Source organism: Dipodomys merriami, unplaced genomic scaffold (genome assembly GCF_024711535.1).
Source record: "Dipodomys merriami isolate MVZ:Mamm:240054 unplaced genomic scaffold, mDipMer1.0.p SCAF_122, whole genome shotgun sequence".
Lineage (NCBI taxonomy): Eukaryota > Metazoa > Chordata > Mammalia > Rodentia > Heteromyidae > Dipodomys > Dipodomys merriami.
Window position 1 is genome coordinate 1,250,857 of NW_027202516.1, and position 26,849 is coordinate 1,277,705.

General features: G+C 45.3%; 1 protein-coding gene across 14 annotated transcripts in view; it reads left to right on the forward strand.

Annotated features, from left to right (window-relative positions):
* Positions 1 to 26,849, forward strand: part of Dst (dystonin) — a 311,344-nt gene that overhangs the window by 171,573 nt on the left and 112,922 nt on the right. For 12 of the 14 annotated variants that reach the window (XM_070017230.1, XM_070017235.1, XM_070017233.1 and 9 more), the window contains 11 exons: positions 910 to 1,067; positions 1,540 to 1,718; positions 2,179 to 2,317; positions 3,028 to 3,221; positions 4,080 to 4,242; positions 4,847 to 4,930; positions 5,738 to 5,845; positions 6,316 to 6,414; positions 15,501 to 15,629; positions 18,981 to 19,069; positions 20,091 to 20,226. In XM_070017230.1, the coding sequence (XP_069873331.1) occupies positions 910 to 1,067; positions 1,540 to 1,718; positions 2,179 to 2,317; positions 3,028 to 3,221; positions 4,080 to 4,242; positions 4,847 to 4,930; positions 5,738 to 5,845; positions 6,316 to 6,414; positions 15,501 to 15,629; positions 18,981 to 19,069; positions 20,091 to 20,226 (1,478 nt within the window). Of the gene's footprint in view, positions 1 to 909; positions 1,068 to 1,539; positions 1,719 to 2,178; positions 2,318 to 3,027; positions 3,222 to 4,079; positions 4,243 to 4,846; positions 4,931 to 5,737; positions 5,846 to 6,315; positions 6,415 to 15,500; positions 15,630 to 18,980; positions 19,070 to 20,090; positions 20,227 to 21,375; positions 26,821 to 26,849 lie in introns of all 14 variants that reach the window. The other 2 variants (XM_070017244.1, XM_070017236.1) reach the window with 2 other exon arrangements.

Consider the following 26,849-nt stretch of genomic DNA (forward strand, 5'->3'; position numbering starts at 1 on the left):
ATCTTGAACTTTTCTGATAGTAGAGACAATTTTATTAGTAACATTCTGTTCTTTAAAACATTAACACATTTTCTTTACCAGATTTTCAATTTTAGGATTAGATTAGATTAAGATTTTTATAATTAATCTGCAGCTTATATAATTCACATTTTGTGAACATAAGGCAGGGAAATAGATTACTTTTTTGGGCCATCAGAAATCAGAAATGGGTTCTTGGTTCTTCAAAAGGTACTAGGTATTTTTTTTTTTTTTTGCTAGTCCTGGGGCTTGAACTCAGGGCCTGGGTTCACTGTCCCTGAGCTTCTTTTGCTCAAAGCTATCACTCTACCACTTAAGCCACAGTGCCACTTGTGGCTTTTTCTGTTTATGTGGTGCTCAGGAATCAAACCCAAGGCTTCATGCATGCTAGGCAAGCACTCTACTACTAAGCCACTTTCCCAGCCATTATAGGTCAATTTTATTTAGAATATAAGTTTTAAAGTTTATGTTTTTGGATTTATATTTTAAGGTTTGTACCCCTTGTATGGGCTAGTAGTGATGACAGGTTTGACTAGATGGGACCCAGTGATAAGAAAGAAAAAACAACTCCCATATTAAAACATGAGCAAAAACTGGTGCTGGTGGCTCACACCTTCACCCTAGCTACTAAGGAGACTGGGATCTGAGGATTGCAGTTCAAAGCTAGCCTGGGCAAAAATCAGTGAGATTCTGATCTCCAGTTAACCACTGAAAAGCCAGATGTGGAGCTGTAACTCAAGTGGTAGAGTTCCAGCCTTGAGCACAAAAACTCAGAGACAGTACCCAGACCCTGAGTTCAAGCTTCAGCACTAGCATTAAAAAAAGAAACAATTAGAAAAGCCCTGAGCAAGGACATGAGGTGTTTTCTAAACTTGACGCTTGCTTTCGCAGAGGAACAAGAGGAGTCCGTTTATAATCTCTACATCTCTGAAGTTCGGAACATCAGACTTCGCCTGGAAAGCTGTGAAGATGGGTTGATCAGGCAGATCCGAACCCCCCTGGAACGAGATGACATACATGAGAGTGGATTCCGAATCACAGAGCAGGAGGTGAGAGGTGCAGGTGCCTGGTGTGTGGGGTGCGGTTTCCTGCAGTGGTGCGTGGTGACCTTTGGTGCTACCTCTCGTGGCCCCTCACCTCCACCTCAGAGCTGGAGGTGAGAGGTGCAGGTGTGTGGGGTGCCTGGAGACCTCGGTACCGCCTCGTGGCCCCTCACCTCCAGCATCTGTGCCGGCCGGGTGCCAGCCCTGACGATGTGCTTGTTGCTGGATCCTGCAGCTTGGCTCTGCCTGTGCCTCAGGTACCTCTCACCATCCTGGGGCCTTCCAGGCTGTAAAAGGAGCAGGTAGAGGTGTGGTCTCAGGAGGTGAGTTAGGGTGTGGGAATTACTGAGGGAGAGTGGAATGTCATGTCTGGTTCTGTTAGGTAAGTTTTTATGTCATCATGTGAAATGTGTTTTCACACTATTATAAGGAAATGCCCCATTGAAATGATCATCTGCATTTGTTCTCTGTTGTATAGAAACTAAAGAAAGAGCTGGAGCGACTTAAAGATGACTTGGCAACAATCACAAATAAATGTGAAGAATTTTTCAGTCAAGCAGCTGCCTCTCCCTCTGTACCCACCCTGCGGTCCGAGCTGAGCGTGGTTCTCCAGAGCATGAACCATACCTACTCCATGTCCTCCGCTTACATAGAGAAGTATGTTGCCGCTGTCCTGACAACCGGCCATGCTGTTCGCCGCCTGCCATCCACTATGCTTTAACAACTTGCTGTTATAAGCTCCACTCTGTTGAGGAAATACACATTTCTATGAATTTCTGGTGATCCCCTTGTTGATGGGGCTATGCCACAGAGACCGGTCACTAATGTATTTTCCTCATTTCTATTTTGGTAGCTCAGCTGTTGGAGTCTGTGGGGTTTTCCTCTTGTACCTGGCCTCACCCATCTTGTGTTGGAATCTTTGTTAACACCACGTGGGGGCTGGGTGCTCACTAGAGCAGGTGCTGTCTATTAGGAAGTCAGTGAGCATCAATCTTGGAGTAATTGTGCCAGTGTTCCCAAAGAGGACAGTGCTGTGCCTTGCATCATAATGTGTCAGGACTGATTATATGAACAGGAACATTTAACAACTACACCTGTTTTTAATCCTCTTTTAAAGGTTGAAAACCATTAATTTAGTATTGAAAAATACTCAAGCTGCAGAGGCTCTTGTAAAACTCTATGAAACCAAACTCTGTGAAGAAGAAGCAGTTGTGGCCGACAAGAACAATATTGAGAATCTAATGAGCACTCTAAAGGTAAACGCATCACTGTGGGCTGTCTATCCACACTTAAGTACTTCTGAGTTCCAGTCTTCAAACATCAGGGCCTCACACCTGCCAAGCGGCCACACCACCACTTGAACCGTCTACAGCTCCTTTTTGTATGCTTATTTTTGAGATAGGGTTTTGCTTTCCACCCAGGCCTGGACTGCGATTCTCCTATTCTTTCCTTTGGTCTGGGATGACAGGTGCATACCACTGTGCCCAGCTATAGTGCTTCTACAGTCATGCAGAAGGGCAGGTGCACACCATACCCAGCCATTACTTGAGATGAAATCTTGTAAAATTTATTCTGTGCCTCTCCCTTGAGGGGCTGGCCTCAAACCATGATCCTTCAGTCTATGCCTTCCGAGTAACTGGGGTGACAGGCTTGAGCCAAAACATCTAATGTGGGTATTCACTTTTAAGCAATGGATTAATAGCACTTAAAAATAAGCAATGAAAAAGATAGCAGTGGCAACTTTGCTTATGGATTATATTTTATTTTCTTGCAAGTTGTTACTTTGTAAAGATCAAAACTATTGAAAGTGGTTAATCCTGATTCAGTATTTTTTTATATGCCTGCCCTTCCTTTCTCCGATTTTGTATCAGTCATTTGTAAATACATTGAATCATGAGGCAAATAATGCATTTACCCCATGTCTAGTTGGTGGCTTTTATAATGCTTATTGATCTGTGTATTTTAGCAATGGCGATCTGAAGTGGACGAGAAGAGGGAGGTGTTCCACTCTTTGGAGGATGAGCTGCAGAAAGCAAAAGCTATCAGTGATGAAATGTTCAAGACATACAAAGAACGGGACCTTGATTTTGACTGGCACAAAGAAAAGGCAGACCAGTTAGCTGAGAGGTGGCAGAATGTTCACATGCAGATCGACAACAGGTAAGAAACCTTGGTCAGCATAAACACAGAAGAAAGGCTGTTTGCATCCACTGGGTAGGAGCTAAACTTCCAGGCCTTTGTGAAATAGCCTACAAACGTTTTTTATTTTACATCATACACTTTAGCAAGACATTTAACTTCAGAATAAGCATTTTTGAACTGTATAATTAAATATATTGATATATTCTGTCATTTGTATAGTTTCATCTCTTTTTGTTCTCCGGAGACTAGGTCTCACTATAGAGCTTAGGTTGGCCTGTACTTGTTGTACTACTTTGCTTCCTGCCTGCCCCCTCTCCCACTCCCTTCCCATTTCCTTCTTTATTTTGTGGACTAGAGTTTGAACTCAGGGCTTTGTGCTTGCTAGGCAAGTGCTCTCCCACTTAAGCAATACACTCAGCCTAGTGATATAGATCCATTCTTAAATAATATGTTCAAACATCTATTTCTTTAGCTCTGTAAATTACATGGCAAAAAGATCTAAGACCACATTAGCCATTCATTGAGCTAACTTCTTATTTCAATAATCAACTGCCATTTGATACAAGCCTTAGCTATTCAGGGCATCCTAATTGGTGATAATTATGGTTAATTTTTTCTGCTTTTCTAGCGTTAGTTTTGGGGGCTTAACATAAAACTATCAATATCATTGTGTTGAACAACCCCAGAGCACAAAGTCTACATTGAACCGCCTCCAGCGTGCCAGTCCTTGGAGCTTTGCCCTGTGCTGCCTCAGCCTGGAAGGCTTTCCATGCTCCTCTGTGGCACTTGTCATGGCCTGGTTTTTGTGTTTCTCCCCTCCCTCCACCTTCCACCTTCTCCCCCTGGGAACTGCCCATGCTCTCTCTGTTCTCTTAGGCTGCGGGATCTGGAGGGCATCGGGAGATCACTGAAGAACTACAGAGATACCTATCACCCTTTAGACGACTGGATCCAACAGGTTGAAACTGCGCAGAGAAAGATTCAGGAAAATCAGCCTGAAAACAGCAAAACTTTAGCCACACAGTTGAACCAACAGAAAGTACGTTAAAAAAATGCTTGCACTGAGGTCCTCTGCATTTGGTCAAATAGAGCCATAATCTTCTCTTTATTAAAAGGCAACTGTTTAGGGTGGTGAGTAAATATAACAAGATCCTACAACTCAAAACTACCTATTTCAGTTACTTCTATTTCTTGGCAATCATTTTTGAAAGCATACGTTGTAGGTCATAGAAAGTGTCCTCCTGGGATGGAGAATTATAGGTTATGACTATGGCCATAGGTATGGTATAATCTTTAGGATAGTTAGCTGGCCACAGTAGGTGATTTGGTTCTTAAATAAATGGAACTGCTTTCTGGCAGGAAATTAGACAGAAATTCAAGTGGCAGCCTTTTCAACAGCAAGAGAGGTTAGACAGGGCTCAAATCCACCTTTGATAATTCCTGTACTTTATTTCTGCTTCCGAAGCCTTATGAGTGGGAATCACTTGGAGTCAGTTTGGAAGTGTGCCATTTACCTATAATGCAAGATGCCTACTCAGTACCAAGTCCAAGAACTAGTCATGGATACAGATATGCTTAGTTTTGGACATCTTGAGACATAGAAATTTCTTGTCCTATTCCTTCTAAATGGTGTGTATTTATAGATGCTGGTGTCTGAGATAGAAATGAAACAGAGCAAAATGGACGAGTGCCAAAAATATGCAGAGCAGTACTCCGCAACAGTGAAGGTAGGAAGGCCTGGCCACTTCTCAACCTAAACCATCAGGTTTTTAATGCTGAGTTTTTCTGTAAGGTTTATAATGCTAGGTTGCATTCTTCAAGCTATGCAAGTCATTTCACCCTGGTTGAAAAGTAAAAAGAGAGAATCCTCATTTGAACTTTTGATACATACATCACAATTGTGAGTCAGATGAAAGTTTCTTGGTGTCTTCCTCTGCCTCATGAGTGCAGGAGTATGTACACACCCTCACCCTCACCCCTCTACCAGAATAAATACTTAACTCTGAAATCGATTTCTTACCACTTTCCTCTTCAGCATTGAGAGGACCTCTAACTTTCTGACTCCTCAGTCTTCAGGTTAGCACGGACAGTCTGTCAGCTTTCCAGATCACACTTTGCTGTATCACTCTAGTATTGTACTAGGTGCTTTATGAGCTTCCAAAGAGACTTGAGCACCTCTTAGCTAGTCTATCTGTTTTTGCCTTCATTGCTACCCTAGAAGTATCTGTGGGCATATAGATTCCCCCAAATGTAGATCTATAATATGTTTTGCCTCTTAATTCAGTGCAATTAGGTTCTAGCTCCCTAAATCATGGTAGAAAGAGACTTGAGCACCTCTTAGCTAGTCTATCTGTTTTTGCCTTCATTGCTACCCTAGAAGTATCTGTGGGCATATAGATTCCCCCAAATGTAGATCTATAATATGTTTTGCCTCTTAATTCAGTGCAATTAGGTTCTAGCTCCCTAAATCATGGTAGAATGACACTTTAGACCTTTGCTGTCCTTAATTTTAGCATGTCAACTCTCTTACACAGGACTATGAATTACAAACAATGACCTACCGGGCCATGGTAGACTCTCAACAGAAATCCCCTGTGAAGCGCCGCAGAATGCAGAGCTCTGCGGATCTCATTATTCAAGAGGTAAGAAGAGGGCAAGAGAAGAAAGAGGGCCTACCAGAAGCAGCATTTCTGACAACATACCCAACATGAAGGTTAGCATTTTAGCTGTTTCCAGTTGTGCAGTTGCTCGGCAGCCATTAGCTCTACACATTTACAGTGCGAAGAGAAAGTCCACCCACAACAGTAGGCTTATTAATCAGTTGTACAACTCTTTTAAAGCCACGGTCAATTAAATATTAGTTCTTTACTATATTTACTTTAATTAATTTCATTTCCTCATAAAAGTTGGTAGAAAACTACCCTTTAGTATGGCGTGCATAACAGGAAAAGCTCTCTGCTACCGGGTTCCCCCTTTATCACTGGAGTGCTGTCAGTACTGGGGTGTGTGCTTCAGGCTCCCAGATCCCATCCAGTATTAGAATTACTCCTCAGATTTCAGTGGCCTTGTGAAAGGCCGTTGTTGATGTTGTGCTTGTTACTTTCCCCTTTAGTTCATGGACCTGCGGACTCGGTACACTGCCCTGGTCACTCTCATGACCCAGTATATTAAATTTGCTGGTGACTCACTGAAGAGGCTGGAAGAAGAAGAGGTAACAAGGACCAAGGAACAGCTGAGTTCCAAGGCGCTAGATCTGAGCAGGAATTACAGAACGGTTTGCGAAAGCAGAATAGATTTCATGATGAATTTACCTGGCTGGTAGCTGATGGAAAAAATTAATTATAAAATTATAATGAGCTAGAGTGAAGGGGGAAGCGATGGCCTAGAATTTTTATTTATTTATTTTTCCTTCACATAGAAACACATTTTGATTTTCATTTCACCTGGGCTGGGAATAGAGCTTGGTAGTGAAGCATTTGTTCAGCATGCATTGATCCCTGCTTTTATTTCACAGAACTTCAGACAAAGCCATTTGTGACCAGAGGATGATAGATTGGATATTGAAATGGCTTAATTTAAGAAAGTACTGGCATCTGGGGAGAATTTTCTTTAGCCTTCTCTCGGTTGGGGATGCACAATTGTATGGGAGCATTTAATTCTCTTGTCATGTCTGTGGAGATACATACTAAAGATATCATATTCAAGGAACTAAAATTGTATTTAAAAAGACCTCAATTTAGTGGTCAGTGTTGGTACAAAAGAATGCTACATTTTAAGAACTGTAGTTTTAGGCTTGTTTAAGTATAGATACTTTAACTTATTCAAGAACCATTCTGATCTGGAGGGCTTCTGTTACTTTGATTATGCTTTAAAAATTACATTAAAAATTACAGAAAAAGTAACGAGCTACTTATAAACATATTGTTACAAAAGGTTGCTAAGATTGAAGGGATGACTCTGGGTTTTGTTATCTGGATTCACTTTCTCTTCTTACCTCGAAAGTACTAGACCCCAAAGTAGTAGACTCAATGCTAGGAGAGGGTAAGTTGTAAAGCGTGCAGCCCAGTCAGCTCAGGTGGACTATGGCTGGAATCCTGGGGTGTTTGGGACACCTCTGTCCATGCAGGACAAGAACCAGAGCAGCACTCAGTGCCCACTGATTGAGCTCCTGGAAATGTGCATACTGTAAATTATTTTAGTCTGTTTGGAGTTAAAAGTTCTCTACAGCTAAGTCAATAATGTAGCTAATTATAAGATATGGTGACCAGCTTTCATTATGCTGTGGAAAGCCAGAATATTAGTGACTTGTGACAGGCATGCATGTGTTTCTTACGTGAGAAAGAACAGACACTCGTGCGCACACATACACATGCACACACACACACACTCATACACAATACTATTTCTTATAAGGCTCATTCCACTTGAAATGGTCCATATATCTTTTAAATAACATATAGAGTAGTCAGATATAAAGTAAAGTAATTTAAGAGCTGGCAGGATAGCTCAGGGCTTGCTTAGCATGCGTAGTAAGACCTTGGGTTTAATCCCTCATACCACAAGTAAACTAAAGTACTTCTTGTAAAATAAAATAATTTAAGTCTCATTCTTCCTTATAGTGGATAACTGATTACACATATATGGCCACTTTGCTTAGTTTGTCCAGTAAGACAGAAATTAATACAAAGATATTTTAAAGTACCTGAAATAAATACAAATCTAAATTAGTCACTGCTGAAATCTCAAAGATTTATAATGAAATGAAACATCGAAAATAACATAGTTATAGAACACGTGAATACTAGAGTAAGTTCTAAAACCCTCCACTTACCATGGACTGTCCTATCAAAGAGAAGTAGGTCCAATTTTAAACCCCAAAAGTGGTGTTTCTCAAACTGTGTTGAAGATCCACACAAGAAACCTTGATTTGAGAGCAGCTTTTCATAATAAGTATAAAATTGAAGACATCTAGCAGCTCACTTGAGAGAAACACCACGTGTTAATGTTATAGAGTATCAGCTGGAGAGCTGCACTGCAGTGTGCTGAAAAAAGTCTTCTGTCTCTGTGGCATGCAAACTGTGTTGGATATTAATCCCATGGCAGAAACTAGAGGCAGTTGGTTTTTTTTTTTTTTTGGTAAGAATAAGTTTCAAGTCTACAAGACAAGTCAGTAGCTGATGTAAATTATTTCTGATAACTTCTGAATTCCTATTTAAATTGTGTCTGATTATGGTTGAGTGGATGGTCCACAATGAATGACATTATAACACTGAGAACGTACATTAATGGAGGCTGACCCTGCCGTGCGCCTGCAGTCAGGGTGACCTCCTCCCAGCTTCTCTTAGCATTTACACGTAAGGAGCATCTTCACAGGCCTGGGTATCTGAAGGTGCTTCTCAAGGTGGACTGGAACGAGGTACATCATTAACAGCCAAAGCTGTGAGTACTGATAGAGGCCTCGGACAAAAGTTGCCTTTGCAGTGGCAGTGCTGCGGGTGATGGCGTCAGCTTGTCCTGTGGCCAGTAGGCATAAGGAGGATCTGACCCCAAGGTTCCAAGTTCTTATGCCATCTTCCTTCTTCCTTGTCTTCCTGGTGGGAAACTTTGTTTCTGAGTTTGTGCTCCTTTACCCATCAGCGATGGGAATGTAGACACCATTTTCCGTTTCTGTTGTGCTTGCATAGCTCTTTCCTGTATGTGGCTTCTGTTTGGTGTGTATTACTCTCCATGCTCAGGATCAGGTCTCTGCTGGAGGGTTGCAGAGGGCAGATCTCGTGGGGTTTTGTGTCCCACCTTGTCACTGTCACTTGACTGTTGGGTGAGCTTGCCCAGACAGGCTTTGCTTCTCGTGGAGCTGCTGTCTTTCTGCAGCTCCCTGTCTGGGGCAGGTGTTGCTGGTGGTGACCGGCTCTTTCTGTCTGGGGCAGGTGTTGCTGGTGATGACCAGCTCTTTCTGTCTGGGGCAGGTGTTGCTGTTGGTGACTGGCTCTTTCTGCAGCTCCCTGTCTAGGGCAGGTGTTGTTGCTGGCGGTGACCAGCTCTTTCTGATGCTCTCTCTGCACCTGGGTGCCTTCGCTTTTACAGATGTGGCTTCAGAAGTTGTAAGATGTACATGAATAGAAGGCGACTGACAGTTTGCACACCTGTCTTGTAGATGAAAAGGTGTAAGGAGGCCTCTGCTCACGGGGCTTACTCAGACCTGCTGCAGCGTCAGAGGGCAGTGCTTACGGAGAACAGCAAGCTCACAGGCAAGATCTGTGAGCTGGAGAGCATGGTGGCCGACCTGAAGAAGCAGAAGTCCCGGGCAGAGGCAGAGCTCCCGAAGGTCAGGGAGGCTGTGGAGAGTGAGTTGAGGAAGCAGCAGCGAACGGTGGAAGACATCGCGCTGCAGAAGACGAGGGCCGAGGGGGAGGCGCAGCGGTACCGGCTGGAGCTCGAAGGCATCGTGCGGGAGAAGGAAGCCGCTGAGCGGGAGCTGGAGCGGGTCCGGCAGCTTACCCTGGAGGCCGAGGCCAGAAGGGTGGCTGTGGAAGAGAACCTTGTGAACTTCCGGAGCCAGCTGGAGGAGAACACCTTCACAAGAAGAACCCTGGAGGACCATCTGAAAAGGAAAGATTCCAGCCTCAATGATTTGGAACAGCAGAAAAAGACGTTAATGGAAGAACTAAGAAGGAAGAGAGATCGTGAAGAAGAACTCTTGAAGCTGGTCAAGCAGATGGAGAAAGACCTTGCCTTTCAAAAGCAGGTGGCAGAGAAACAGCTGAAGGAAAAGCAGAAGATTGAGCTGGAAGCAAGACGGAGAATAATGGAGCCGCAGCACCCATGTGGGGAGGGCACGCTGCGGCCAGAGCTGGCTCTTCATGCCGAGTGCGACAAGCAGAAAACACAGGATCTCAAGCAACAGGTGGATGAACTCACTGCTGCCAACAGGAAGGCAGAGAAAGACATGAGGGAGCTCAAGTATGAACTTGCTGCCCTTGAGCTTGAAAAAACCTCATCTGAGGAAAAGGCTCGTGTGCTGAAAGATAAACTGGATGAAACGAACGATGCCTTGAGGAGCCTGAAGCTGGAGCTGGAGCGGAAGGGCCAGGTGGAGGAAGGGTACTCCCAGCAGCTCCGAGAACTGAGTCGGCAGCTCCACCAAACCTCTGGCAGGGCCGAAGAGGCCATGCAGGAGGCCGACAACCTCAAGAAGATCAAGCACACTTACCAATTAGAATTAGAGTCACTCCACCAGGAGAAGGGGAAGCTGCAGAGAGAAGTGGACAGAGTGACCCGGGCCCATGCCGTGGCTGAAAGGGACGTTGAACACCTAAATTCCCAGATCCATGCTTTCCAGAACGAGAAGGAGTTCTCCAGCGAAAGACGAAGGCTCTGCCAGAGGAAGTCAGATCATCTCAAGGAACAGTTTGAGAAAAGTCACGAGCAGTTGCTTCAGAATATTCAAGCTGAGAAAGAAAATAACAATAAGATCCAAAAGCTCAACGAAGAACTGGAGAAAAGTAATGAGTGCGCAGAAAAACTAAAACAAAAGGTGGATGAGCTGACCAGGCAGAACACGGAAACCAGATTATTGATGCAGAAGGTCCAGGCAGACTCGGAGAACATCGCGCTAGAGAAGCAAGCCATCCAGCAGCGCTGCGAAGTGCTGCGAATTCAGGCAGATGGCTTTAGAGATCAGTTGCGTAACACAAACGAACACTTGCATAAACAGACAAAAACAGAACAGGATTTCCACCGGAAGATTAAGAGCCTAGAAGAAGACCTGGCCAAGAGTCAGACTTTAGTGAGTGAATTTAAGCAAAAGTGCGATCAACAGAGCGCCATCATCCAGAGCACAGAGCAGGAGGTCCGGAGCCTGAGCGCAGAGCTGAGCGCCTCCAAACAGGACAAGCTTCGGGGGGAGCAGCAGGCCCAGCGGCAGCAGGCCCAAGTACAAGAGCTGAACAACAGGTTGAAAAGGGTACAGGATGAGCTGCACCTCAAGACCATCGAAGAGCAGATGGCATACAGGAAGATGGCTGTGTTTCAGGAAGAGTCTGAAAAATTCAAGCGCTCAGCAGAGGAGTTTCGGAAAAAGATGGAAAAATTGATGGAGTCCAAAGTGATCACTGAGAATGATATTTCAGGCATTAAACTTGATTTTGTGTCTCTGCAACGAGAAAACTGCAGAGCTCAAGAGAATGCGAAGCTTTGTGAAACAAACATTAAAGAGCTTGAGAGGCAGCTTCACCAGTACCGAGAACAAATGCAGCAGGGGCCGCACGTGGAAGGAAACCATTACCAGAAGTGTCGGAAACTGGAGGATGAGCTGATAGCCCAGAAACGGGAAGTTGAGAACCTGAAGCAAAAAATGGATCAGCAGATAAAGGAGCAGGAACATCAGTTAATTTTGCTGCAGCGTGAGATCCAAAATCGGGACCCCGCCAAAGACTCTGCCTTTGCCCCAGCTTGTGAGACCACAGTAAAGGAGGGTCAGCACCCCACTGATGGCCCCTCAAGAAACACTATCCACCTGCACCCCACAGCCAGGACTCTGCTGAGACGGGCCCAGGAGCCACAGCAGGTGGAGGAGACATGGCAGCATTGGGGTGCTGAGCAGATACCAAAGCCCCTGTTCCAGCAGCCCGGTCCCCTGGAGAAAGAGAAGAGCCAGCAGTGTTACTCGGAGTATTTTTCTCAAACGAGCACTGAATTACAGATAACTTTTGATGAGACAAGCCCCATTACAAGGCTTTCAGAAATTGAGAAGATAAGAGACCGTGCTCTGCACAGTTCCAGGCCACCAGTCAGGTATCAGGACGACCAGCAGGAGATGGAGCTGGTGACACTTTTGACACCCTTAGAGGTACACGCTGCCAAGTGCTGAGTTTCTTCTCCTTCTCTTTGCTCTCCTAGACTACAGTTCTAATAATCTTCAGTGTTTGGCTCCTGATCATTTTGAGAGGGGGAAAAAATTATCCTTTAATTTGTAAAGAGTAGCGATTAAAGACACAGATATATCTGTGGGAATATATATTTGTAATGTGACTTAAAAAAAAAAGCTAAAAGGGCTGAGATCAAGAGTAATTGAAGCCAGCCCAGGCCAAAAAAAAGTCCATGAGGCTCCATTTCCAAAATAGCTAGTAAAATGCCAAATTGGAAACATGGCTCAGATGGCAGAGCTCCAGCTGTGAACAAGAAAGCTGAGAGAGAACATGAGACCCTGGGTTCAAGCCCTGGTACTGGTGAAAAACAAAATAAAAAAAAAAAATACTAGTAGAACCAAGCAGTTAAGAGTAACTTCTAAGTCAATACAAGTCAGGTTCTCAAAATAATGTTACTTCCAGCCCTCAGCTTGATTTTTTTCTTCTCCTGAAGAAAGAGAACTGTTCTTGTATCTCTTACCTATCTTTGTAACTCATGAAATTGTGTTTGGATGGAGAATGGCAAGGTAGCATAACCACTTTTAACATCTGCAACATTCCTGTTACAGATAGCTAAGAACAAGCAGTATGACATGCGGGCAGAAGCCACAACACTAAGACAAGAAAAGACCCCAGCCCCCAGGGCAGATGAATGGAAGCTGGATGGGTGTAGTGTGTCCACCGGATCCAAGAGAGGAGAATTCCCCAGGGGAGGCTCCGAAGCAGAGCTGTGGCCGAAGCTGGACGACAGTCAGGCAAACTCTGTGAGGGATGAGGAGTTCAGATTCCAGGGCCTTCGGCGCTCTGTGACCGCTAGACAGTTGGTCGAAGTGAAGCTTCTAGACATGAGAACGGTCGAGCAGCTGCGATGTGGTCTGCAGACTGTTGAGGAAGTTCAGAAAAGTCTTAGCAAGTTCTTGACAAAAGCCACGTCCATTGCAGGGCTTTATCTAGAGTCTACGAAAGAGAAGATTTCCTTTGCTTCGGCTGCCAAGAAAATCATAATAGACAAAATGATGGCATTAGCCTTTTTGGAAGCTCAGGCTGCAACAGGCTTTATAATTGACCCCATCTCAGGTCAGATATATTCTGTGGAAGATGCGGTTCTGAAAGGGGTGGTTGAGCCTGAGTTCAGAATTCGACTTCTGGAGGCAGAGAAGGCAACCCTGGGCTATCCCTGTGCTTCTAAGACATTGTCAGTGTTTCAGGCGATGGAGAATAGAATGCTTGACAGGCAGAAAGGGAAACATATCTTGGAGGCCCAGATTGCCAGTGGGGGTGTCATTGACCCCGTGCGGAGCGTCCGTGTTCCCCCGGAGATTGCTCTGCAGCTGGGCTTCCTCAACAATGCCATCTTGCAATTTTTGCATGAGCCTTCCAGCAACACAAGAGTTTTTCCCAACCCCAACAACAAGCAGGCTCTGTATTACGCAGAATTACTGCGAATGTGTGTCTTCGATGTGGATTGCCAATGCTTTCTGCTGCCATTTGGGGAGAGAAACATTTCCAGTCTCAGTGTGCAGAAAGCCCACAGGATTGCAGTGGTAGACACCAAAACTGGAGCAGAACTGACTGCATATGAAGCTTTCCAGAGAAACCTGATTGAGAAAGGCATTTACCTTGAACTCTCAGGACAGCAGTATCAATGGAAGGAAGCTACCTTTTTTGAATCCCACGGGCCTCCTTCTCACATGCTGACAGAGGTGAAAACTGGCCTGCAGTTCAATATCAATGAGGCTGTAGAGCGGGGCACGGTTGATAAGGCGGTGGTCAGGAGGTATCAGGATGGCCTCATCACCCTGACAGAGCTTGCTGACTCTCTGCTAAGCGGCTTGGCTCCCCAGAAGGACCCACACAGCCCCATTGCAGGCTACTGGCTGACCGCCAGTGGGGAAAGGATCTCCCTCCTCAAGGCCTCCCGCAGAAATCTGGTGGATCGAGTTACCGCCCTCCGATGCCTTGAAGCCCAGGTCAGCACCGGGGGGATAATCGATCCCCTGACGGGCAAAAGGTACAGGGTGGCTGAAGCCTTGCACCGAGGCCTGGTTGATGAGGGCTTTGCCCAGCAGCTGCGGCAGTGTGAACTGGTCATCACGGGGGTCACCCACCCTGTGACCAGCAAGACGATGTCGGTGGTAGATGCTGTGAATGCGAACATCATCAGTAAGGAAATGGGAATGCGCTGTCTGGAGTTCCAGCACTTGACTGGGGGCGTGATCGAGCCCCACACCCACACACGCATGTCCATAGAGGAGGCCCTGCAAGCGGGCATCATAGACCTCCTCATCGCCACCAGGCTGAAAGATCACAAGTCATACGTCCGAAATATAATCTGTCCCCAGACCAAAAGGAAGCTGACCTATAAAGAAGCCCTAGAGAAAGCTGATTATGATTTCCACACAGGACTTAAACTTTTAGAAGTGTCCGAGCCCTTGGGGACGGGGATTTCTAGCCTCTACTATTCCTCCTAGTCCTGTGTGAGCAGCCGTATGGCTGGTGCGGGCCGGCTGTTAGAGCCTCCAAGTGTGTCACTGCCTCGAAGCACTGGTTATTTCTTGAGGGTTGGAAAGCTCTCACTGTCCAGAAAAGATGAGAATTTAAAAATTGAAAACACAGGAGATTCCATGTTCTTTCCGTGGTTCTCTTTTGCTTTGACAATAGTTGTTTTGACTCTTTCTTGCATTAAAATTAGCCCATGATACCTATAGTAAGGATAAGGATTGCACCTGAGTGTGCTCGGCGTGGTTTCTTTAGACCTCCCTCTCGTGGACTAGATGTGGCTGGCACAGCCGGTCTGGCATTTGCATTCCATTTTACTGATTCTGTGGTCCCAACAAAGCTCTTACAAAGCAACTGGGGTCAATAGGAGGTTGCATTCCAGGGCCCCCAGGCTGCACTGTTGTGGACGGCTTCCTGTGTACAGTAACCTTCTTTACATATTAAAGTGCTCACCATAGCCTCTCATTTCTAGACTTGGAATTAAATCCAGCCAGTGATGTGTTGGATGCTGGGGCGGAGTGGGGGTAGTTCCTCATTCTGCACATTTTCCGTCCTTGTAGACAAGCTTTGTTCTTCAGCTGTCCCTTGCCTCATACCTTCCATTGTAATGCTAATGCAAAGGCCTCGTGAATAAAGTGGTTGTGTGCTTGTCCTGTTGATCACACAGCTGGGAGATTGGAGCAGTGAGGGGAATATTTGCGACAGTTGCTTTGCACCATAAACATTTTGGAAGTACATCTGCTGTGTGACATAGTAAACACGATTCAGAGAATAAATCAATGTCTCAGCAACCTGTGTAGGACAGAAGGCATTTTTGCATTCTTGTTTTCAGTTTCATAGCTCAGTTGTTTAATGTGGTTTTTTTTTTCTTTAACCACTTACAACCTGTCAGAAGTCTCTGGAAGAAGAAAAGGAAGAACATGTTGAAAAAGCCAAAGAATTGCAGAAATGGGTGTTAAACATAAGCAAGACCTTAAGGAACGGAGAGAAGGCTGGGAAGCCTCTCTTCTCCAAGCAGAAGGTATTCACACAGGATTTTGCTTAGTGGATACAATTTCCTGACTTGGTATAATACACCTAAACACTGTGTTTAATTATTTACCTTAATTTCTCCTGGTTTTACAATAAATGATGGTGTAGATCACTTGTCCAGGAGTTGTAGTTAGTGCATGTCTCTGATTGCAAAGTCCAAACCATATCCCTCTGTATCCCCTACTAGTTCAGTGAGTTAATAGGTTGTGCAGTACCTCCTTCCTCCCCCTACTACTGGAATGAGGACTGCTCAAGAGCAGAATCACCGTTTGGAGTCCATTGTAACCCATGCTCTCCACCCCCACGTAGACACGTGAGACCATTGTAACCCAGGCCCCAGGACGCGGGGTTTCCATTGTACCATGGAGACACGCAGAGTCCATTGTAGCCCGGACCCTCTGCTCCATGGAGACACGCAGAGTCCATTGTAGCCCGGACCCTCTGCCCCATGGAGACTGGGTGTCCACTGTAGCCTGGACCCTCTGCCCCATGGAGACACGCAGAGTCCATTGTAGCCTGGACCCTCTGCCCCATGGAGATGGGGTGTCCACTGTAGCCTGGACCCTCTGCCCCATGGAGACACGCAGAGTCCACTGTAGCCCGGACCCTCTGCCCCATGGAGACTGGGTGTCCACTGTAGCCTGGACCCTCTGCCCCATGGAGACACGCAGAGTCCATTGTAGCCCGGACCCTCTGCCCCATGGAGACTGGGTGTCCACTGTAGCCTGGACCCTCTGCCCCATGGAGACACGTGAGAACATTATAACCCAGGCCCCATGACATGGGGCGTCCATTGTACCATGGAGACACGCAGAGTCCATTGTAGCCCGGACCCTCTGCTCCATGGAGACTGGGTGTCCACTGTAGCCTCGACCCTCTGCCCCATGGAGACACGCAGAGTCCATTGTAGCCCGGACCCTCTGCCCCATGGAGACACACAGAGTCCACTGTAGCCCAGACCCTCTGCCCCATGGAGACACGCAGAGTCCACTGTAGCCTGGACCCTCTGCCCCATGGAGACACGCAGAGTCCACTGTAGCCTGGACCCTCTGCCCCATGAAGACATGCAGAGTCCATTGTAGCCTGGACCCTCTGTCCCATGGAGACTGGGCATCCACTGTAGCCTGGACCCTCTGCCACATGGAGACTGGGCATCCGCTGTAGCCTGGACCCTCTGCCCCATGAAGACATGCAGAGTCCACTGTAGCCTGGACCCTCTGTCCCATGGAGACACGTGAGAACATTATAACCTGGGCCCCATGTCACGGGGCTTCCATTGTACCATGGAGACACGCAGAGTCCATTGTAGCCCATTGTACCATGGAGACACGCAGAGTCCATTGTAGTCCATTGTACCATGGAGACACGCAGAGTCCATGGTAGCCCATTGTACCATGGAGACACGCAGAGTCCATGGTAGCCCATTGTACCATGGAGACATGCAGAGTCCATGGTAGCCCATTGTACCATGGAGACACACAGAGACCTTTGTAGCCCATTGTACCATGGAGACACGCAGAGACCTTTGTAGCCCATTGTACCATGGAGACACGCAGAGACCTTTGTAGCCCATTGTACCATGGAGACGCAGAGACCTTTGTAGCCCATTGTACCATGGAGACACGCAGAGTCCTTTGTAGCCCAGACCCTCTCTCTTGGAGACAATGCCTCTCTTCCTTACAGCAGCAGGCACATTTCCAGAAGAGAATACCATCTAGGATATAAACATTTCAAAGTATTGACTGTGCTTTTCTGGATCTTCTGTTTCATTAGGAAGTATCTGCAGCCCATTTCCAGAATCTGTAGATTCCTTGCCTTACCCCAGGGAGGTGTTAGACCCTGGCTGCCCTTTCAACCCCAGCCTCGAGCATTCGTTGGATTGGTGCAGTTGTGGCACATTGGTGCTCTGGGTTGTGTGCTTCACACTCATCGGATGTTGGTAGTCAGTTCTACTTCTAGCAGTGCTGCTGGCCAGGGTGGGATTCCTGTGAATCAAACCAATAAAGCTCTTCCTTCAGGGATTCTTTCCCAACACTGTCTGATGCCCTTGTGAGGTGGACATGGCAGGTGCTTTCATTAATTCTCAGTGTTTAGTTCCTCTTCCAGCTCTTCCTCAGTGCCACTTGCTTTCACTTGAAACCAACCCTTGACACGATTAGAAAGGGGAAGATACAAGTTTTGTCTGATTCATTCCTGCTGAAAGGCAGTATATACCTTGACTGGAAAGGGGAGCTTGTAGTCTTGTGATAGTGCAGATCCTGTAATAGGGAAGAAATGAGAAATCAGAAAGCATTTACATTGGTGTTTTAAATAAAAAGAAAAACACCAAGGCAATTTAGTACAGATGTTCAACTTAAAATGTCATCACCTCACTTTCCCCCCTTTCAAATAAGACAACAAAACAGACACATGAGTCCTAGCAAAGATGCCCTTGGGAGAATTAATTTCCTTTAGTTACTTGGATTGTAGACCAGTGGCATCTTCATATTCTGTGATGCTCTCCCAGCATTCCTGGGTCAGATTTAGCCCTGGCCCATGTAAAGAAGGTAGCACCTTTTGAACGCAGATTACGGCCTTCACACGTTTCTCAGAACACACAGTCTCTTTGGGAAAGGAAGTTTACCAAGTTCGGTGTCCTAGTATGTGTCTTCCACTGCCCTCATGGGTGCCTGTGGGCATATAAAGTGTTTCCCTAAGTGGAGTAACAGTGTAGGGTTGGTCCTTGGTCTTCACTGGCCTGCTGTGTCTCTGTTCATTTGGAAGAATGAGAGTTCTGGACTAAGGCATGGAGAAGTGATACACAGAGGCATCAGGACGACTTTGCTTTTCTCTGAAAGTATGGGAGAGTCTTAATGTTGGCAATCACTCCTAATCACTTGGCTTACAAACGAATGCTGTCAACATCAGTTTGGGGAAAGGAGAGTGGTTTGTTCAGGAGCTTGGGGGAAGGAAGATTTCTTTAGAGGTCATCTTCCTGGTGCCTGTCCTTTCTGAGCACCCGGATATAGAAGAGTACCACTGGACTAGTGCTCAACTCTGCCCCAGCATCCAGGCCACCTTGTTATCCATAGTTGAACTGGAACAAATTCAAGAGCTATATGATGTTGCATTACTATTTCCTCATAAAGATGATGGCATTAAATACAAAGAGAGGCGCTTTCCTTTCTGTGCATCTAAATAGAGCCCTTATCTAGGGCCTTTACATTGCCAATAATGATAGGCTATTAATTTGGGTCATCCAGAAAGCAGACCAATTCATAGAAACTTATTTTTAAAAGTACTGTTGTATAGTATTGTATTGTATAGGGGGAGAGTTTGAATGTGCCGTCTTTCCTTGCAGATTTCCAGTGAGGAAATATCAACCAAGAAGGAACAATTATCTGAAACACTTCAAACCATGCAACTCTTTCTGGCTAAACATGGAGACAAGTATGTTGGTTTTAATTAGCTCTTTCATTCAGAATAAGGGTGTCCTCTTAGAAATATTTAGCAATGTGCAAATTGAAATCCACACTTGAGGGGAGCTCTTGGGAAGAATGATGGAAAGGGTGACATTGATCATGATGCATTGTACTAATAACCCAACATAAGGAATTGTAACTTCTTTGTGCAACTACTGATAATAACATTTTAAGAAATAGCAGTGCAAAAAGCGGCAAATTTTGAGATTTTAAAAATGAAACAAATGAATCACAAATTACTTTCTCTAATATAGAAAATAAACTTAGCAGTTTAATTTTCTCTTGTAGTCTTCACTTCTCTGAAATGTATCTGTTATCCTCCTCTAGTACAGATAAGAGAATGGGCCTAGAAAAGTGAAATTGAATAGCTAGGGAATGGAAAAAATAAGATTCCAAATCACTTAATTCTAAGTGATATTCCAAGGAGACCTGTTGAAAAATAGGTGTGAATAATGTGGCCTCCACTTTCTTCACTATAGTGTCTCATATTTTGTCATCTATTTTGCAGCAAGATGCTGTATCTATTTCATCAAACTCAGGAAAAGGATCGTCTTTTGTCTCAACCACTTTCAGATATTCTAAGATTATTCCAGAAAGATTTCATATTGTACTTAGAGAATTATGTTAATTTCCTTGTAAATTCCCTCAGTCTTTAGTTAAAAAGTTCCATTTTGAGATAGTTATTTGATGTCCCTCTTTGTGTTGGGACTGGCATTGGGGTCCTTCCTAACACATAACAGCAGTTATGATCTAGAAATTCCTAGAGGTGCTAACAAATTGCTTTACATCCCTTTTTTCAGTCTCTTTCTCAGGCAAGTAAAGACTCCTAGATGTTTTTGTGGAAGCTTCATTTTCATAGACAGTACTACTAGGGCCTGAGCAAGTCATTCATGGAAAATTTAAGAACATTTGCCATCATTGAACCTGAGATCCTGGTGTTTTTCCTTGAGAACCAGGGCTATTTCTCTCATCCTTTAATGTTATTTTAGGATGACGGAAGAAGAAAGAATTGAACTGGAAAAACAAGTGAAAACTCTTCAAGAAGGTTATAATTTATTATGTAGCGAGTCTCTGAAACAGCTGCAAGGATCACAACCTTTGGGAGATGTGATGATGGATGAGAAGGTAATAGCAGTGGTTAAGACAAAGCTGTGTCAAGGGGCCTTGACTGCATGATGAAGACTCCGTGTCAGTGACGAAGTCATGTTGAATTTTACACGTAGCTGAAGTATGGATGGAGTTTATTGGACAAGTTTAGTATTGTTTATGAAATGCAGTTTCACTTACCTCAGTTTCTGTGACATCTTAATCTCTGCCTTGCATGGTGGAAGGAAGGAATCATTCATTTTTCTAACACTTCTCTCAAAAAGCCATTTTCTACTTCTATGATAATGGGTATATTATTATAAAACATGTTATAAAAGATCCTGTGGGCTGGGCATGGTGGTGCGTGCTTCTGTCTGGCACAAGGGAGGCCGAAGTAGGAGAATTGTAAGTTAGAGGCCAGTCTGGGCTACATACCAAGACCCTATCTTAAGCATCATTTGTAAAGATGGCAGCATTATTGATGTGCTATGGAGTTTATTTGACCTGTGGGGATACTCACGAAAGTAATGACATAGTTCCCTTCTTATTTGAGGGATGTGAGGTCTTACAGGGAAGATGTTCTAGTGCCTTCTAGAATATAATGAAAATTACTTAAAATATGGCTTCTCAATTCTTCTTTAAATTTGGTGATGCACATTAACATGCCCAACACAAAATGCAAATTTCAAAAAGGTCTTTATATCATATTTAATTCCATTCCTCTCAGGAGTACTTCCACACAGTTTGTGGGTACAAAACAACTTCCTAGCTCCTTAGTTTGGGACTGCCCTTGCTCAAGTCTGTATGCTGTAAACATGGTAGCCTGGGGTTGAAGGGCTGGCTTTCCTTCACGTCAACTCTGACCTCTCTCTAATGCAGGAAGCATGATTTGCCTTCTAGGTGTGTGTTGTTTCCTCCATCATCATCTGCTCTGCCACGTCCTCACTAACCTGGTTAATGTACACGTATTAAGTTTTCACTTCACAGATGCATGTTGTTTCAAAGCTTTACCACTTCTGTTGAGTAGATCACTGACATAGATCACTGTGCATTTGAGCTCCTAACATTCTCAGCATTGCTGCGCCTTGGTAAGTAGAGGACTTTCATGATGAAACAAGAAAAGTTGCATGAAATTTTCCCACTCTTGGGGAACAGACTTGACCTAAGACCTTTGTGTTTTCCTTCCAGCTGGGGAGAGTGATTGCGGGCACCATTGACCGGACAACTGGAGAAGTCCTCTCAGTGTTCCAGGCTGTTCTGAAGGGGCTCATTGATTTTGACACGGGGGTCAGGTTGCTTGAGACACAGCTAATGGTTTCTGGCTTAATTTCACCAGAATTAGGAAAGTGCTTTGACCTCCACGGTGCCAAAAGTCATGGCCTTATTGATGAGCAGTTCCTGTGCCAACTTGAAGAAGTAAACAAAGCCAAGCAGGTTATTTCTGCAGTGCCATCCACCACGATCCCTGTACTAGACGCCCTGGCTCAGGGTCTCGTGTCAGAAGCCGTGGCCATTAAAGTTCTGGAGATCCTGCTTGCCTCGGGTGTTCTGGTTGCTCCAGCCACGGGGGAACGGTGGACTCTACAGAAGGCTTTGCAGCAGAACTTGATCTCCTCAACACTGTTTGCAAAAGTGCTGGAAAGGCAACATATGCACAGAGATCTTATTGATCCTTGTACCTCTGAGAAGGTATCTTTAATGGATATGGTGCAAAGAAGTATTTTACAGAAAGACACTAGGATGTGGCTTCTTCCGGTGAGATCACAAGAAGGAGGGAGAATAACATTAAAATGTGGGAGAAGCCTGAGCATTTTGAGAGCAGCCCATGAAGGTCTCATAGACAGAGAGACCATGTTCAGGTTACTGGGTGCACAGCTTCTCTCTGGTGGTCTGATTGATTGCAACTCTGGTAAAAAAATGACTGTAGAAGAAGCCATGGCAGCTGGGGTGATTGACAGAGACACTGCCCACGGCATTCTCATGTACCAGATTCAGACAGGTGGAATCATCCGTGCAAACCCTGCAGAGCGCCTGACGGTGGACGAAGCCGTCCAATGTGACCTCATCACTTCCAGCAGTGCTCTCTTGGTCCTCGAGTCTCAGCGGGGCTATGTTGGGCTCATTTGGCCCCACTCAGGTGAAATATTCCCAACATCATCATCTTTGCATCAAAACCTGATTACAAATGAGTTGGCTTACAAAATCCTGAATGGCAGGCAGAAAATAGCTGCCCTTTATATCCCAGAAAGCTCTCAAGTCATTGATTTGGATGTTGCTAGGCAGCTAGGAATTATAGGTGATAGCACAGCATCAATCTTAAAGAACATAATACTACCAGATAAAATGCCAGACTTAGGAGATTTAGAAACTTGTAAAAATGCTAGAAGATGGCTCTCATTTTGTAAATTCCATCCATCTACAGTTCATGATTACAGGCAAGAAGAAGATGCCTTGGATGGTGAAGAGCCAGCAGTACCTCAGAGCTCAGAACAAACCAGAAGGTTATTCCTGTCTTACTTAATGGTTAATAGCTACATGGATGCAAACACAGGGAAGCGGCTTCTGCTGTACGATGGAGACTTGGATGAGGCTGTAAGTATGCTGCTACAGGGCTGCAGCGCAGAGCCGGATGCCCCGGTCGATGCCGGGCTGCAGGGCCGCGTCACAGAGCCGGATTCCGCTGTTGATGCGGGGCTGCAGGGCCGCGTCACAGAGTTGGAGAAGGATGTACTAGTGAAAGGAAAGCTTGAAGCCGTGGCTTTCCTTCATGAATTTCTTAATTTTCCAAGTAAAGAAAAGGATGAATGTTCAGCCTCACTAACTGGTGTTGCTAAAGGTCACTTCAAAGACCTTGAACAGCAAGAAACTTGTGAAAACAGAAAGTGTGCTATGAAGGCAGAGTTTGGTGAAATGGGAAATAATTTTAGTTGTAGTGAAATATATCAGTCAGAAAACCTGGAAAATACAATAACAAGCAGTCAGAAAGTTAATAATTCAGCTGGTATGTGTGTCCCCAGTCCTGTATCCTACCTACCACTGATGGAACTTGAAAAAACTGGCAAACTTAGACATGACTCTGAAAACAGACCCAAAACCTGTGGAAACCAAAGTAAGCTCGAAACAAAGGACCATGGAGATCTCTGTGGTCATTCTAACATTGCAAGTGACTTGATAACAGACCCTGTTGTGAAATCAAAGACTTGTAGACTCTGGGAGCTGAGTGAGAGAGAGAACGAGGATGCTGCAGATGAGGAGTCGTCTTTCTTTGACTACTCTCCAAGGCTGAGTGCCTTGCTCAGTCATGATAAACTGAGGCACAAGCACAGAGACTTCCATGGTGGACACACCCCAGAGAACAAGGAAAACAAATGTGAAGCCTCTACATTGTCATTCAGTGACGAGCACATGTTGACAGATCAAAGAATGGGAGAATGTTTTCAAGACCAGTTCCTGGGAATTGCAGCAATTAACCTCAGCCAGGGAAATCACTCTGACGATAGACCTTTAAACATGGATCTTAACAGTTCTCAAGAATGTCGTGATGTCAAATACATGTCAGGTATTTGTGGTGAGAGCGGACATCTTCCTAGTATTTCTCAGAAGAAATCCAAAGAAAATCAACCTGACCTGGAAGCGGAAGAGTCCTGGACCCTAAGTCTGCGGTACGATTTGGGTAATGCCAACACATCTCCTGTTTCCGACATGCTGTTGCATGCAGGAACCATCAGTGCAGGGGATTATGAAACGTCCCTGCTGGATGAGCCACAGAGTGAGACGGGGACCGACACGGACAGTGACAGTTTCTATGGCACTCCCTTGTGTGATGATGATGACCATGATTCTCTGCTTCTTGAAGGCCATGACGGTGATTGTTTGCGGCCTGAGGACTGTGACATCATGGAAGAGGAAAGCGGTGAGACCTCTCCTCCTGGAGATGCGTTCTGTGACTCAGAAGAGAACGAGTGCTCTGTGGATCCCCTCGGGGGACAAGGTGACAGCTCAAGTGGGAGGGGTAAGGTGCGGTGTCCTCGGGCTCTTCTCTGCGGTGGTGAGAGAGACGAGTCCCATGTTGATGGCAGAGAACTTTCAAGCTCAGTTGGCTCAGAAGAGGCGCGGGTGCTGTCCATGGAAGCTGTCCACAGGGACAACGCCAAGGACTGGGGAGGTGAGGAGTCTGGCTCCTTGGTCAGTCACGAAACCTCCGGAAGGAAAGAGAGCATTGGTGCTTCCTCAGGATGGGCTGGCACTGGTAGCTGGAGAGGGAGAAAAGAAGAGTATGAAAGTGGGCAAGGGTCCCAGGCTGATACGGATCATTTAGATTCTGTGCAAAGGGAAGAAAGTTTCGAGGATTGTGTATGTGACAGTAATGATCAGGAAGATGATGACAGTGACGACTATGATGATGGTGGGGGTGATGAAGGAGGAGGTATCGGAGCTGAGATTCGAGAGTCCATGTCCCAGGTGGAAGCAGAATGTGGTACTCACTTGTGTGCCACAGCTGTAAGGGAAGGCCAAAAGACCAACAAAATGATTCTGGACGAAATGCACAGTTACAGTTCTGTGAAACTGCAGAGTATAAATGCTTTACAGCAAGAAGCAACTCATGCAAGTCGCTTAGCTACTGAAACATGTAGCCTTCCAGAATGTGAAACCGAGGCTGTTGGAGAAACCAAAGACAGTCTGTTGAGTCATGAGATAGTCCTTCAAGATAGATTGCCACCGGTCACTGAAGACACTAGATCAGAAAAGCACTTTACTCCTGCAGGTGTGTTACACACTACCAGTTCTACCTGTGAGTTAGCTAATGATTGGATGCACATACATGTCAAGTCAGTGGAAAGACCAGAATCTGCCCACTGTGTGAAAGATGGTGATCAGTATCGAGAGAGGGTGGCATGTTCTGAGCCTGAGTGGGCAGGAATACCTTTTGAGGAATGCCAGTTGTTACCCACAGCTGAGATTGACAGAGATTGCCAAGGAAGCAGAAAAGGTCCAGTTCTAGAGGAAGGTGGGGAAAGCAATGTGTTAACAGAAGAGAGAACATCAGTTCAGAAAATGGGCACTGGTGGAGGAGAACTCCTGGACTATCCAGAAGATGAAGAAAAATACCCTGAACTTTCACTGAATAAAAGCACAAGAGAGAGTCTTGATTTAGTTGAGAGTCAGCTTCCATTTCCACACTTCACAACTGTTGAGGAATTTAATCAAAAAGGGAGTCTTAAAGCAACAAGTATAACTCCTAAAGATGAAGCAAAGAGTGTACAGACAAAGATTAGTAAAAGTCCTGTTCAATATGTGAATCTTGAGGAAATATTTGACACCTCAGCTTCCAAAGTGATCAGTGATGGCATTGCTTTAGATATTACAGTGTCTAAAGGGAATAATGGTTCTGAGAAAGATTCCTTCACCGAAGGACCCAAGGAAGAGCTTGAGCTCTCTACTCCTTTAAAACTTTGTGCTAGAAATGTAGAAGCACAAATTGGACTGGAGCAAAACAAAGATAAGCCAAGCCACACCTTCGAAGCTGCGTGTTCTGAGAAAGATTTCCGTAGTGCAGAGGAGTCAGCCCCTACTCAAACCCACTGGGCTGTAAGTGAGATAGTCCAGCATGGTGATCTTTGTGCTGAAGAAAGAGTTTCCCAAGGACGAACAGAGATCCCTCAGCTCACTGCAAAAAGTAATGAAGCCACACTTCCAGTTCCACCTCTTAGGGGAAATACCGATTTTGGGCAGTCACAGTTCTGCCTGAAGGGTGTGGAAAATGACTCCATGAACACTTTGGACGTGGGCAGTTGTTCAATGAAAACTAACAATAGGAAAGAACGAGCTGATTTACAGCTCCCGAAAGAACTACCTTTGTCTCCAGGAGCTCAAGAAAAGGAAGCTCACATTCCTCGATGGTCAGAGGTAAAGAGTATCTTAAGAAGCAGATTGACGCAAGGGTGTATGAATCCTCAGGAGACGGGGGACACTCCAGCTTGTGTAGATGCTAAGATTTTAATTCAGAACTTGATTCAAAGTGTTGTCTCATCACAGTGGATGAGTGAAGCATCTGGTGTGCCCATCAACTGTAGTATCATTGACTGCTCTGGTTCCCCCATGCGAACCTCATCAGAACCAAGGCCAGAGGGTACCAGTGACCCTTTCTGCATTACAAATCTGACGTTTGAACTTCTCCTCGATATGCTGAGACAAAATCAGTATAACCAGAAAATTATTGGAGCCTTGGAGTTGATGAGAGAACTCGCCCCAGCAGACTGGGCTCTGGAGAGGGGAGCTGCTCCACCCCGAGTGTCTCCCCTGGAACTCGGAGGCCTTTTCTCCAGGTTGCTGGCTGCTGGGCCTTCAGTGACAGGAGGTGGGCTCGGAGACATGAATCAAAAGGCATGCCCGCCCTCTGCAGTGGGGGGAGAAGAGCCACACATTCCCGCTGACCTAAAACTCAAAGAGGAAAACGACTGTCTCCTTACCTTACCATCCATAAAAAAATCTGAACTACAAAATTCTCCCAAGTGTGTTTCAGCATTGCCAAGAGATAAGAGGCTGGAGGGGTCACGTGATGTTTTGTCAGACCATTTGGATTGTGCTCCTGGGTTGAAAGAAACGCCTTCCAGAGATAGCTTAATGGGGAAAGTAAGTTGACTTTCCCACTTTGTGTGGAA